This window comes from Pteropus medius, unplaced genomic scaffold (genome assembly GCF_902729225.1).
Source record: "Pteropus medius unplaced genomic scaffold, Ma_sr-lr_union100, whole genome shotgun sequence".
NCBI classification, from domain to species: Eukaryota; Metazoa; Chordata; class Mammalia; order Chiroptera; family Pteropodidae; genus Pteropus; species Pteropus medius.
The window spans coordinates 1,814,585-1,828,509 of NW_024356333.1; the positions used below are offsets into that span (position 1 = coordinate 1,814,585).

Here is a 13,925-nt window from a genome sequence, read left to right on the forward strand (position 1 = left end):
GAACGAGAGTCCTGCCTGATTCACCCCCAAGAGCATCAGGTTCCCAGAGGCCCTGTCCTTGAGTTACTACCTCTCGGGATCCTCCTTGGCTGGGAGGACAATTAATGCAGCCCCAAATCTGGGCCAAGAGCCAGGCACAGAAGGCAGGCTCCGGAGTGAGCCTCCGCCATGATCGGGCCCACCCCCTACCACCGACAGGCGGGAAGTCACTCGCCCAAGCCTCGGTCCTGGTGGCAGGCCTGGCACAGCCGCTGGCCGGCCAGTGCTTTCTGCCAGAAGCCTCGTGGGCTGAGAAATGCAGCCATCAGCTGCAGGTGCATCGCAGGCAAGAGGGGGCGGTGCTGGCAAACCAGTGCCGCTCTGCTGGTCACAATTTACACATTTGCTGGATTCTCACAACTCCGTAAAGCAGAAGGAGCATGACTTACTTTCCCCGTGTTACAGGCAAGAAGATAAAATAAGGAGGGACGTGACCGGTGACGGTCTTTGCACTTGAGTGTTCTCAGCGGCCCTCCTGTCAGGTACCAAAGGGAATGGCCCCAAGGTCCTCAGCCGTGGGCGGAGCAAGCAGTAAGGGCTACTGCAAGGGGGCTCCCTTACCTGTGGCCCAAGTTCAAACAGCCGTCATTATCCAGATGGGGTGGGGGCCAAGCTAATTCATTGCTATGCCTTTTGACCTATGCTTCCTACAGCCACCATGTTACCTTGAACGTGACTCCTAAAGAAATGACGGAGGCAGAGCTAGAGGCCATCCCCCTGCTTCCCGCTGAGCCCCAAATGACCACTCCTCACACGAACTGATGTCAACAGAACATTTATTCCACTTGGTCAGCTCTGGTGGGTGTCGCTGACCTACGGAAATATCAAGCCTAGAAGGATATTTACGCACAATTCTGCATAGCTTTGGGGTGGTCCCTCCTGACCCGCTGCCCAAAGTAAGGGGGATCTGAGGCCTCCTATGGCCCTTATTGCCCCAGGGGGCCAGCCCACAGCCCAATAAAATGCCCCCATTAGTGAACTCACATGCCCTCTGCCCTTTCGTACCTGCAATCACCAGCCCCCCACGACCCCCCAGCATCAACCCATCCGCCAGTCAGCAAGTTTGTCCTAAGCGTCGTGAATCCAGCCCTGTGCTAGACCCTGTTGAGGTTCAAGGAGAAATGACACGTCCCTTGCCCTCAGGGGCTCACAGTCTTGTTGGAGATTTAAGAAGACACACACGCGTGCATACACACACACACACGCACACATGCATGCACGCACGCACAGGAAGTAGACTATAGGATTGCAGTGTTAACACAGAAGCCGTTCAGATGAGGAAGGGGATGGTTAGGGAAGCTCGGCCTGGTGGTGTGGGGGGCTTGGCGGGGCAGAGGCAAGGAGGGGTGGCCCATGGGAGCAATTCCAGGGGAGGCAGAGGCTGGAAGGAGGACTCACAGTTACAGGGGAGGGAGGAGACGAGCTGACAATCAGCAGGGGAGGGGTGAGTCTGTGAGGTTCCCTCCACACTGGCCAAGGATCACAGACTGCCACTCTTTCTCTGAAGCCCCAGAGCAAGCAGTTTGCTATCCCAGGATGAGGCACAGGGCAGATAGTCAGCAAGAACCTGTGCGCCTAAGTGCATCGGAGACAGGACAAGCAAGACCCCAGCTTGGGAAGCCCGGGGGCCTCCCGATACCCCTGACCAGACCCAGGCCAGCCCTAGGACCCCCACGCACCTCAACTCCTCCGTGCCCCCCACAGCTCACATCGCTGGCCTTCCATCTGAATTCCGTGACTAAAGGCCTCTCAGTGAAACTGTTCCCCGAGGGTTTCTCTGACTATAACTAGCTTCGTGAAGTCTGGGTGCCATCAAGAACCCATCCCAGCCCTGGTGGCTCACACCGTTGCTGATGGGCAGTTCGTTCTGGAGAGGCCGGTGAGCTAGCTCCAGGACAGCCTGCTTAGGTGTGAAGACCAGCAGCCCTTACCCTGTTACTGGCCTGGTGTTGCCCGGCCACCTATTCTGCTGGACGCTTGGAACACACAGAAGCTTCTCTGCCGGCCTCTCTCTCGCTGCCCGAAGCCACTGGCTCCAGGAGTGAGGCTCCGTCTCCCCGCTCCCTGGCCTCCCTCATCTCGTGCCTGGCTGCGGAAGAACACCTGGGTGTGGCTGCTGGACACGGGCCCCTTCTCCCCGGGGCAGGCTCAGCCCCACTCCTGCCCCCACCCAGCACCCACAGAAGGTCCAGCTTTCCCCCACAACCTTCGCAGTGACATGGGAGCCCAGGCCAGGAGCCCAGGATGGGCTGTGAAGCCGGCAGCCAGGTAGCCAGAGCCAGCAACCCCAAACTAGGGAGGAGCAAAGCCAGCCCAGCGAGCCTCCAGCAGTGTTTGGGGAAGGCCTGAGGTTCCAGAAGCCTGATGCACTATTTCCTAGGTCTGCGAGAAGACAGTGACTAACAGGGTCCCCTCCTCAGAATTCTTTATTCCTGAACAAAGGATGGAGGACCGGTGTGGGGGATGGGGTGGCGGAATGCTACTGGTTTGATGGCCCATCAGCTAAGGAAAGGGTGGCAGGTCGGGTCCCAGAGCCGAGGTTCCAGCCCGGAGTCCAGGAGTCCTTGGACTTGCTGGTAGATTCTCGTGTCTACGTGAGGATGTGTGTTTTCTCGGGGAGAAGGTTCATAACCTTTGTCAGATTTTCAAAGGGCTTCACGCCCCCAGAGTGAAGGGAACCACTGCTCTGAAGGGTGAGGCCTGAGAGGTCGGTTCCCCCCGCCCCGGGGGAGGCGGCGCCCGCACGGCCGGGTCTCCCACCGACGTGCTGTGTTCTCCTAGGCCAGTCACTTCCTGTCTCTGGTGGGCCAGGCGGGAGCGGAGAAGCCAGCTCTCCACGCAGGCGCGGGCCCTGCTGCCACATGAGAGTGGGCTCCGTGACCAGGCAGCCAGGACGAGCTCTTCCGCCGCCGTGACTCCCAACAGGTCTGGGGAGCTTTTCCACCGGGGCACGGAACCTGCCTCCAATCCCAGGCTCCACTGGTCCCCTCTGCTGTCACTCCCGGGCACCTCCCGAGGTAGGTCTTCTTAGGGCACATGTCCTCATGCCAGGGTGCAGGCCCCCAGGGGCATTCCTAGTCCCTGTGCCCAGATGTGCCTTGCAAACTGTCCAGGGGTCCTGCCCAGTCCGCATCTGTTCAAAGAGACAAAGAGACCAGGGAAGGTTCGGTGTGTGACACAGCCCTGCCCGGCCACCCCTCTGGGGCTGGGCCACACTGCAACTTCCCAGGGTTCTTAGCTGGTCCTCTTAGGCCCCCTGCCACACACTCAAGGATCACTAATCCATTTACAGATGAGACAACCTGGCTTCAGGGCATTTTGGTGACTGGCTCCGGATGGCCCAGGTCCCAGTTTAATCTCTTAATCTCTGCCACTAAGTACTAGTCCACATTGCAATAGCCACCTGGGAGCAGGAGACCATGGGCAATTGGTCCCCGAGGAGCCACGAAGCTCTAAGGAAGGGCAGAGGGCATGGCCAGGTCTCCAGCTCCAAGCACAGGACTGGGCACGGAGTCTGTGGCTTCAGGTCCTCTCCAGGCCCCAGCTTCCTTCCTCCCAACCCCCCACTGTGGAAGCCCCATTCCCTTTAGGCAACCTCACCACCCAGCGACACCCCTGCCCAGGCTCCTGCCTCGTGGTCCCCGGTCACGTTCCTACATCTCGTAGCTCCGTCTTCCCACCAGTAAGAGGCTCTCTTAAGATGAAAGGTCTTGGGGTCCAGAACCCAAAACAGGGCACACGCTTGTACCGCTGTCCCACTCAGTACTAAGTGTCATTGGGGACAAGCTTGGATAAGCCTCGGCTTCCTCAGCGGCCGAATGGCTGAAGCAGCCCATGCCTCGGGGTGCCAACCTGGGCTCAGAGGCCTGAAGCGAGTCCCCGCTCTCTCGCTGCATGACCTTGGTCAAGCCTCTCGGCTGGGGGCCTCATCTTCTCTTGCCCTGTATGACCCCAAGAACCTTGAGGCTCCTGCTCGTCTCACTTCGATTTGCCCTCACAGGGCCTCCAGTTCTTGAACCGCACCGCACGTCTGAGGTCAGTGCGCTCTTCGGGTGTCCCCTCTCGCCGGCTACAAAGTCCTTTGCAGGACACGTATGAGCCTCTACTATCGGACTCCTGCCTCAGAGTCCTCCTTCCACCCTTGCTTTCCCTGGGTCACCTTTCTTCATCCCCAGGACCCAGTTCAAACCAACGAACAGCCCCGGGTGATGACGGTCACCTCCCCACCAGCACTGTATAGTCTGGTCCCTATAACGGCCCCCGTCGCCCTGAGTGAGTACCCGGCGTGGCGCCCCAGAGGAGAGGGCCTGTGTCTGTGCCTCCTCTGGAGAGCCCAGCTCGGCGCAGTGCCTGGCATATAGGGACACTGACTCTGGGCCAGTGACGTCACCATTTCCTATCTAGTAATGGTATTTACGGGCCTCGCAACGTCCCTCACCTTTAGCCCAATTTACAAATGAGCAAATGAAGTGAAATGTCTTCTCAAGGGCACCAGAGAGTAAATGCTGGAGCCAGGAGACCTTGGGGGGGGGTGGGGGAAGGATTGTGGAGTGTGGCCCTCCGTCGCTTCACTCCCCCTGACACCGGGAATGAAGATCTAAAAGCTGGTCGGAGAGGGACTCCGAGAGCCAGGCACGCCTCCACCCTCCCCACCTGTCCCCACCAGACATCCTCACTCACCTCACCCCACCCCGCAAGCCTAAGAGGAGCTCCGGCCACCCCTCGGGTCTCACCTGCTCTAGGCCAGGCGAGCCCGAGGACGAAAACCATCGCAGGGGCCCAAAGTAGCTGTGCGCAGCCAGCCGGAGCATCCTGGCGAGAAGCGGGAGGCGGCGGCAAAGCCGGGCGGCAGCCCACGCCTTCCAGGCCCCCAGCCAGCCTCCCCTGTCTCCCGGAATCCCATCCAGAGGGGGCGCTGCAGCCCAGCGCCCTCTCCAGGGCTCGCAGACGCAGCAGCAGCTCGGGGGCAGGAAACAGCCGGCGTCCGGCCCCGAGCACCTCATAGCACGCGGCCTAAATGGGCCGCCTGGCTCTCGGGCCCGTGACCGTGGCTGCGCTGGTGGGTCTTGAGCGAGCCCTCGCGTGCGAAGCTCTTGCCGCAGCGGGCGCAGAAGTAGGGCCGGCGCTCCCCGAAGACGCCGGGGCGGCGCGGGTGCGGGGCGGGCATGCGCGCGTGGGTGCGCTGGTGGTTGAGCAGGAAGCGCGGCTCGCGAAAGCAGCGGCCGCACTGCGCGCACTGGTGAGGCTTCTCGCCGCTGTGGATGCGCTGGTGCGTGAGCAGGTTTTGCTTGAGGCTGAAGCAGCGCCCACACTCGGGGCAGGGGAAGGGCCGCTCGCCCGTGTGGGTGCGCTGGTGCACTTCGAGGTTGTGCTTGACGCTGAAGGCCTTGCCGCACTCGGGGCACACGAAGGCGGCCGCGCGGCCCGCCCCGGCGTGCGCCTTCTGGTGGCGCACCAGGCTGGGCTGCTGCGAGAAGGTCTGGCCGCACAGCGGGCAGCGGTGGGGCTGCTCCTCCGCAGGGTGGTGGATGACCAGGCCTCGCTCGTCCCCCAGGCCCTCCTCCCCGTCCCCCGCAGGGGACCCGCCCCCGGAGGACGCCAGCTCGGTCATGGGCACTTCCAGCTGCAATCAGCAACCCCTGGGGAGGCAGAAGCAGAGAAAGGGGTCAGGAGGGACCTGAGGATTAGCCAGCCCCAAGGTCAGGGAGGGACGCTCCACTGTCCCCGCGCGACTTCCATCCTGTCCCTCTACAGCGTTGTTCAAGCCAGTGTCCCCTGCTAGATGCTCTTGTTTCTCCTCTGCCCCTTCAGGCCCTTCTCAGTGCCTCGTGGAAGCCTTCCCCGACTCCTCCGGCCCCTCCTGAGCCACGTGGCCCAACCTTATGACCTTCACTCATCACACGGCAGGCGGGTCCATCCCCAGCACCAACTACTGTGCCTGCCATACCAGGCCTCGGACAAACGTCAGTGGGTAATATTCAGGGGCTCCTAGTATCCCACATTTATCCTGCACCTGGACACGTCTTATCTCTCCAACCAGATTCTCATGGAAGAGGTAGGCAGGTGCATCCCCAATCTGAAGGGAAGGGTGGGATCACGGTGGTTTAAAGATCTTTTTGCAAAACTTAAACGAAGAAACAAAACGAAACCCTTTAAACTTGAAAGCAGCCTCAATTAACACTGAAGGCAGCAACTCTTCATCAAAACAAGGCATGCCTGTGAGGCTTGCAAGCCACCGAACCCGGAGCATGAGCTCCCAGGCGCAGCTCAGCGTCATTGCTCCTGGCGTCCCCACAGCAGAGTCTGGCCCAGGCCGAGCAGCACGCAGTGTCCGGCAAGCATCCTCGAGTTCGGCTCCATCTCGTCCTCACTGGTTTTCCCCGGGATCCTCTTCCCCAGGCACTGTGTCCCCCTTAAATTGCTCCCCGTTGACCTCACAACAGCCCCGAGCAAGGGGCAGGGCTTAACGAACCCCACCTGTAGATGGGGAAACTGAGGCTCAGTGAGGTCAGCTTGCCCAAGGTCACACAGCAAGGTGAGCCAGGTCTAGGCCCTCAGTTTCCTTACTCACTGTTGAAAGCTCTTCTCAAGGTACTAGCCGCTCGCCAGCTTAACTCCCCTGAAAACACACTTGCGCACGAGACCACCGTCATCTTCCCAGCAACCGCAGAGCCATCGATACCGGAAGAGCCACTGCTCCTGGAGGGTACTGTCTGCTGCCACCACCCCCATGCCGCCGAAGCCTTGGGCTCCTGCTCCTGCAGAGCACTGAGGCCTGCTCTGGAGGGGCTGCACCGCCCACTCCCCTGTACCCCATCCCCCCAGCGCCATGGGGGGGGGGCTTGCTGGCTGGTCCCCTGGACCTCCACACAGGCTTTCTCCACACTTCCAGATCTCAATGCTTATCGCAACCTCAGTTAATCTATCCGCAGAATGGGGTCTCAGGAGTACAACATCTGTCTCCCCTTACCCTCAGGCCAGGATGATACACACTCACCTGGAGAAGGGGACAAGTACTACTTGCAGCAGACCCCACCCACAAGTCTTTCCTGGGGCCACTGCATTGACGATTGCAAAGACATCATCATCACAGACCCCTTGGCCAACATCAGCCTGGCCTTGTTACTGGGCAGCCTCCCCACTCTCCCCAGCTGTACTGCTGACCAAGACCCCTCCGTGGGGAGCGTCCAAGACCACGGCCTCCCTCTCTCCCCCAAGTACTCCGCCCCATCCCACACTCACAGCCCAGGCTGCGCCCCTGCTCCTTCGTCTCCAGCAGTGGCTCTTTCCTCTGGAGTCTGCGCTGCCCAACGCAAATACGATTAACTCTCCCGCAGCGCCTCCCGCGCCCCTTCCCTCTCGCCCCCATAAAGACCGCCAGCCTCCTGCGCCGCCGTTCTTATCAAATAGCTGCTTCCATCAGAAGAGCTGACCCCACCCACCGGACACCCCACCCCGGCACAACCTTGCCAACTCCTGGAGCCAGAGTGACCCCGGAGAAATATGGTAAACTCTGCGTCGCAACCCCACCCCTATGAAAAACTGTACTCTTCCAGTGCTGCTGCAACCCACCCACCCCACCCTGCCAAGCCCCTGCTCCCTTGGGGAAAGAATGCAACCCACCCCTGGCTCCCGCAGCGCCCCTGGGGGAACCACGCAACCCTGGGTAAATACGTAATTAAGTCGCGGCGCTTTCCACTCCCAGAAAGGGTCTGCGCGGCTCCCGGCAAATACGGTAGCACGCCCGCAGTGACCCGCCCCCAAGGGTCCGGCAGGGGCCTCGATAAATACGGTAATCTCCCGCTGCGGCCCCAGCCCGGGCCGGCCCGGGACTCACATGGCGCCGCCTCCCGAGAACCTCCGTCTCCTCCGCAGCGCCGCAGTCGCCAACGTCGCTGCAGCCGCACAGCAGCCCCGTGAGGCTGGGAGGTCTAACTCGCCAACAACCTGGCTGGCGGAAAAAGGGCTGCTGAACCCTGCGCCCGCCGGACTGGAGAGGGAGCCAGGAGAGGGCCGGTTCCGGGGACAGAACGTGCGCCGAGCGGGTCTCCCCAAGCCCCCGGCACCCCTACCTCGGCCGTTCCCATTTCGGGATTCCTTAGGCCCCAACTCAGCAGTTAGCGCCTCATCCTGAGGCAGGGCTCCCCTAGCCGGACCCACTAACTGCCCAGAGCCCGGGAAACAGGGTCTAGGGGCACTGGGGGCACCAAGCCTTCCCTTGCAGGAGAGAGAAGTGGTGAAGGCGGGAGCCCCTGCCGCAGGGCCTTTCTGAGTAGAGGGGAGTCGTTGGGGCGCGTGGGGGGCGGGGAGGCAAAGGTGCAAGGGACAGAATCAGAACTGCCCAGGTGACAGCTTTGCCAAAGCCTGCCTTCCTATATGGCCCCCTTATGCCCCTAGGACGCCTGGAGGGATGGAAGAAGAAATTCCAGCCCTACTGTCCCCTCCTCGTCGGAAATGAACCCAAAGATATCTCATAAAAGAGCCACTCGCTTATAACACCCAGGGAAAGCAGCTGGTGTGGACAGGGCTGGGCTGGATTCCAGTTGCCAACTGTCGTTTAATAATGATACTCCTTACATACACCTTACTTCTCTTTCTACAAAGCCCTTGCCCATTTGTCATCCCGTGGGAGACTTCCAATAACCATGTGCCATCGAGGTTATGCACGGATTATTATCCCATTTTATAGATGGGAAAGTGAAGATGAAGCACAGAGTGGCTTCGCCACAGCTGAGACCCACAGCCGTAAGTGGCAGAGCCCGGATGAGAAGGCGGGCCCACCACCCAGCTCTCTCTCCCCCGCACCACTCTGGTACCTAGACCCCAAAACAGAAACCTGGGGTGATGGCCGGGGTCAGAAGTAACAATCTCGTCCAGAGACAGTCCCTCAGAATTCGCATTTCACAGGCACAGAAACAGGCTGGAAGGGAACGTGACCCGAGTTAAAAGGGCTAGAGGAACATCAACTAGCCTTTTTCTCCGTGGCCCCTCCGTAGCTGCCAGGTCGGGGAGCAGTTGGGATTCCGCGAGGCCCAGGCAGTTGGGGTTCCGAGAGGCAGGGCTCCTCACAGCCAGCAGTGGATGTGGCTGTTGGGGCAGCGCCATCCCGGCTTCACGAAGCTCCCCCCGCAGGCGGCCACCGTGCCTTTCAGAGCCCGGATTCCAGGTGGGGTCCGCTGGCGGCAAAATCAAACCCTTCCCCTCAACACCGGACCTGAAGGTCAGCGTTCACAACTCGCTCCGTGGACCAGGCTGACCCAGCAGGTCCACCCCGAGTCGCTCTCAGCCTCTGGGAGACCCCTGGCCCCGTTCATGCTGCCCCAGAGGCACCCGACCGAGGCCTGTGGGACTTCACGAGTCAGACAACTCAAGGAGGTTGGTGTTTTAAACAGAAGCAACAGAGAGGGAGTTCTGGGAAGCCCCCCGAAATGAATCTACCAGCACAGATGGTCCCCAGGGCCAAGAGTAGAGTCACCACGGCATTGACAACTGGACCCCTAACCACCGATGACACCCCCACACCCCACCCCCTGCCCAGGCGCCGTAGCTCCTCCGGGGATAGCCACACCTCCCAGCGCTCCAGCTCCGATTGCAAAAGTTGTCACCTGCCAGGGAGACCAGCTTTCATCTCTCCTGTAGGCTACAGGAGAAATGGGGACACTTGTGAACCGACCAGGTTTTCAAAAGCAAAATCAGTAAAATGCCCAAGGATGCCGCCCATATGTTCAGCCGCGTCGTCTGGGTAAGCTGTGCCAAGACAGAAGGAAAAGGGACGCGGCCCGGGGAGGCGGGGCGGGGGCCGGGGGCGGCCGACGCCTGAACCTCATCCCCTCTCAGTGGGCAGGCCGTGGGCCCCGGACCGCAGGAGGCCTCCGTTCGTTCTGCCACCGCGGGAGTCCCATGGAGCCACTTCATCTCTGTGGCTTCGTGCACGTGCACCCCCTCCCACGTCCCCCCGTCACCGCTGTCACATGCTGTGGTGAACCGAGTAGAATGGCAACGTGGAAACATTCTGCCAACACAGCCACACCTCTCTGTGCAGGCAGGGCCACGGGCCAGCAGGTCGATCACCACCACTCCACAAGGCTCCTGTGACAGCTGGACTCTGGACCCTAACGCAGGCCTGGGCTGCACACAGCCATGGTGTCCCAGAGGACAGCTGGCCCGTGGCCCCCTTGTGGGTGGAGGCATGTACAGCTCCGTGGAGCCCTGCCCAAGGCCCTGCACTGTATCCCCCACCCCACCCCTAGGGGCAGCCAGATGGACAGCCATCACTCTGTGTGTGGCCTTGGACAGCTCTAGACCGCTGCTCTCACAGACAGAAGCCTGGTCATCCTCCAGCCCCTCCTGCTCCAGCCCGCATCCCCAGGGCTTTGTTCAGCTGGACCACCACCTCCCATGACCAGCTCCTCCCATGTCCCCGGACTGGATGGCGGTCACTAACATCCCTCTCCTAACTAAGCACCTTGTGCTGGCTTCAAGCTGGGATTCAGCACACCTCTGCTTGCCCTCCAGGTGTGTGCTAGGACTGTGTTTTCAGCATCTCTGGATCCCACGTGGCCAGCACACAAGAGGTCCTCAGCCCATGTCTGCAATTGGCCCCCGAGAGCTATGGCGGCCAGGCAGGGTGCTGAGTCCATGGAAGCAGCGAGGAGCCGCAGGCACAGCTACAGCCCCTGCCACAGCCCCTGCCAGCAGAGACTCACCTGGAGATGTCACATTTGCTCCAAAGTTCTCTTTCCTTGAAATTAAAACCCACAACGTGACTGACAACATCAATTTCCCCAGGTCCCTAAACTTACAGCGGGCCTGCTTACGGCCGGGGCGGGGTCGTTGCCCCCGGGGATGGAGACAGGGCTCTGTCTGGGGACGCTTTCCTCCCCTCTGCACGGTGCCACCACCGCCACTGCTGCAGATGCTGTGTGAGCAGCCACGCTCGCCGCTGACCCCAGCAATGACAGCTACCACTTCCTGAGCGCCTGCTGTGTGCCAGGCCCCACACGACATGCTTCGCATAGACTCCTCGCCCAAGTCCCACAGCTTCAGCGACAAAGCTGGAATGAGTTAGCCCCAGAACTATCTGGCCCCATCCGCTCTTTCCAACAACAAGAAAAGCTCTTTCTCGTTGCGGGGAGGGAGTGGCCAGGGAGAGAGCCAGCCTTTCTGCTTCTCAACAGGAGCACAATCCTCAGGGCTGGACTGTCCAATGGCCGCGTGCGGCTCTTTGAATTTAAATTAATTAAAATCAAATACAATTTAAAATTCAATTCCTCGGCCTCACTCGCCACATTTTAAGTGCTCAATCGCCACGTGTGGCTGTGGTATCGGGTGGCACATAGAACTTTTTCATCATCACAAAAGTTCTACTGGACAGCGCTGGTATAGGACACCCCCTGCCCCCCACATCGGAGTAACCTAGGAGACACCTTTCTCTTGTTACCCCAGGGGACGAGCTGTGGGATACCATTCATTTCCGTCTCTTCTGTGCCGGGATCCGGTATGAGCAGCGATACATGAGAACATACTGTTTGGGGCCCCGACCCTCCTCCTCTTGCCAAAAGGTCAAGGGTGTTTCTTTACCAAACCTACTGCATAAAAAATAAAAGGTCTCAGCAGCATCCCCCACTCCCACCGGGTGCTCTCCCCACCACTGCCCCTCTGACCTCATCCCCTGTCTCCTCAGACAGCTCCCTGGGGCTGGGCAGTGGGGAACCACATCCCCGCAAAGAGGCGGACCCCCTTGTCTCTGACTTGAAGCCCATGCTGCTTGCCCAAGGACAACCATTTTCTGAGGATCTACGTCATTTTTCTTAGCTCCCAGCCTGCTCCTAACACAGAAACACAAGGATGATGCAGGCAGTTCCCACAACTGGGAACTCACCTGGCCTGTTGGCAGCTTGGCTGCGGTCACACTGCAGCTCCGCCCTCACCTGGCTGTGGGCAGCATATAAGCTCTTCAAGATCTTGATTTATTTACTCATGGTGCTTTTCCGTTTCCCTGGGCCACCCTTTAATCTCAGCGTGCTCTGGAGCATTTTGAATTATAGACCACTAGGATGGGTCTGACCTTGGCTTTGATTCTATAGTGTGCCTCTTCTCGAATACTCTCTGACCTAGTTTTATTATTTTAAAAGGAAGAGGAATGAACATTGAAGTTGACAATGCCAGGCCTCCCTCGGAGAAGCCTGTGATTATAACAGTAGAAGAGGTCTGGGCTACCAGGAGGTCTGGGACCTGCCGTCGATTTGTAGCACGACCTGGCAGACAAGTCCCACCGTCCCCACGCCCCTTCCCTGTCTCACCGCCCACCGAGGTCCCTGACTCGTGGTGAGTCGAAATGAGATGGTGGACAAGGAAGCCTTGCTAAGAGAGCCTCGCTGGGACGATCTACATAGACGATTCGAGAGCTGGCTGTATAGACTGTTCCAAGCCGTGTATTGGAACAATTTTCCGTGAAGGTCCACGAGCTCCTCAAGGGTAGGGTCTGTGACCGCTGTTGACTGAATTGTGTCCCTCTGCAAATTCATAAATTGAAGCCCTGATCACCAACATGATGACATTCGGAGACGGGATCTTTGGGAGGTAGGTTTAGGTGAGGTCGTGAGATTGGGGACCTCCTGGTGACATTAGTGTCTCTTTAAGAAGAGGAAGAGAGACCAGAACACTCTCTCGTGCCCTCTCTCTCACCATAAGAGGACACAGAGAAAGGGTGGTCATCTGCAAGCCAGGAAGGCCCTCGCTGGGAACCAACCGGCCAGCACCTTGATCCTGGCCCTTCCAGCCTCCAGACGGCGCTGTTTAAGCCTGCAGTCTGTGCTATTGCGTTATGCAGCCTGCGCCGACAAAGACGGTTGTCCATCGCAGCTTCCCTGAATCCTGACACAGTGCCTGGTAGGCTTGTTTAGTGGATCAGTGCTGTGTCGTCCCCTGATCTGGTCACCGGGGCATGCACCTCAGTAATCCTTCACTCCGGGGGAGTTAGCCCTGTCCCCATTATGACCCAAAGCACCCGGTCGTGAGAGCATTGGTCACCTTGGGTCAGTGAACAGGCATTCGCATGACTTTGCATGGGGGGCGGGAAGGACTGCAATTAGAACCCATTAACCCCAAGTCCTACCAACACAGCTGTCTGATTTGATCACTGAACACAGGCCCCTTGTGGGCGATAACACACAGAAACGCCCACCTGCCTGTCTGCAGCTGCCTGCCTTGCCCCTGCGGCACCTGATTCGATGGGCTCCAGTGTTTCTGCAGGTCCGTCCTTGCAGACAGCGGCTCTCTAATGCAGGCATGGTAGTCCGGGATGCCTTCCTGGGGGAGGTGGGCTTGCTCGAGTTTGTCTCAGGATTTGCTAATTGGCAAAGAGAAAGAAGCGAATGACTCTAGCCTTTCCATGGTTAAAGTAGGTTTTGATGAGATCCAGGGCCCTTGGCCTCCCAGAGCAGGGCAGGCTGGGGGAGGAGCTGGAGGAGCTGGGCAGGTGTTACAGGGAGACAGGGAGCATGTAGGGCTGGTATGGGTTAGAGAGGGGACCTAAGAAAACCCTTCTCATCTGGCTTCCAGCTGGTCTTGAGAGCTAAACTTTCCAATGGGCACAGCTTGCCCAGTCGTGAGAGTTCTCACAGCATGGCTGGTGATCAAAGACCTGGACCACGAGTCAGCAGCACCAGCAGAACACCAACCATCACCAGTGCTGTTACCGCGGTAAGCTAGATCCCCTCCACAGGTGTTTTTTGTGATGGTATAACAATTAGAGCTCCTGCCAGATGAAAGGGATTAAACAAAACCCCAAGAGAGGGGTGACCGGAAGCCGGGGTGAATGCAGCAGCTCCTGGAGAAGGCAGACGTCTTTGAGTTCAGAGAACCCACCCCCACCCTGCAGGCCC

General features: G+C 59.4%; 1 protein-coding gene across 5 annotated transcripts; it reads right to left on the reverse strand.

The window, feature by feature from the left end:
- Positions 1-2,447: 2,447 nt before the first annotated feature.
- On the reverse strand, positions 2,448-8,180 carry LOC120601467 (zinc finger and SCAN domain-containing protein 2). 5 transcript variants are annotated; one of them, XM_039861175.1, is made up of 4 exons: positions 7,663-8,064; positions 7,282-7,337; positions 4,773-5,678; positions 2,448-3,172 (listed from the first exon to the last, which is right to left on the reverse strand). In XM_039861175.1, exon 3 carries the CDS (start codon positions 5,648-5,650, stop codon positions 5,039-5,041), a length of 612 nt encoding a protein of 203 aa, XP_039717109.1. In that variant the 5' UTR covers positions 5,651-5,678; positions 7,282-7,337; positions 7,663-8,064; the 3' UTR covers positions 2,448-3,172; positions 4,773-5,038. The 5 variants fall into 5 exon arrangements, with proteins under 5 accessions (XP_039717109.1, XP_039717112.1, XP_039717111.1 ...); XM_039861178.1 differs by lacking the exons at positions 7,282-7,337; positions 7,663-8,064 and adding an exon at positions 8,112-8,180; XM_039861177.1 differs by lacking the exon at positions 7,282-7,337 and having other exon boundaries at positions 7,714-8,064.
- Positions 8,181-13,925: the final 5,745 nt, after the last annotated feature.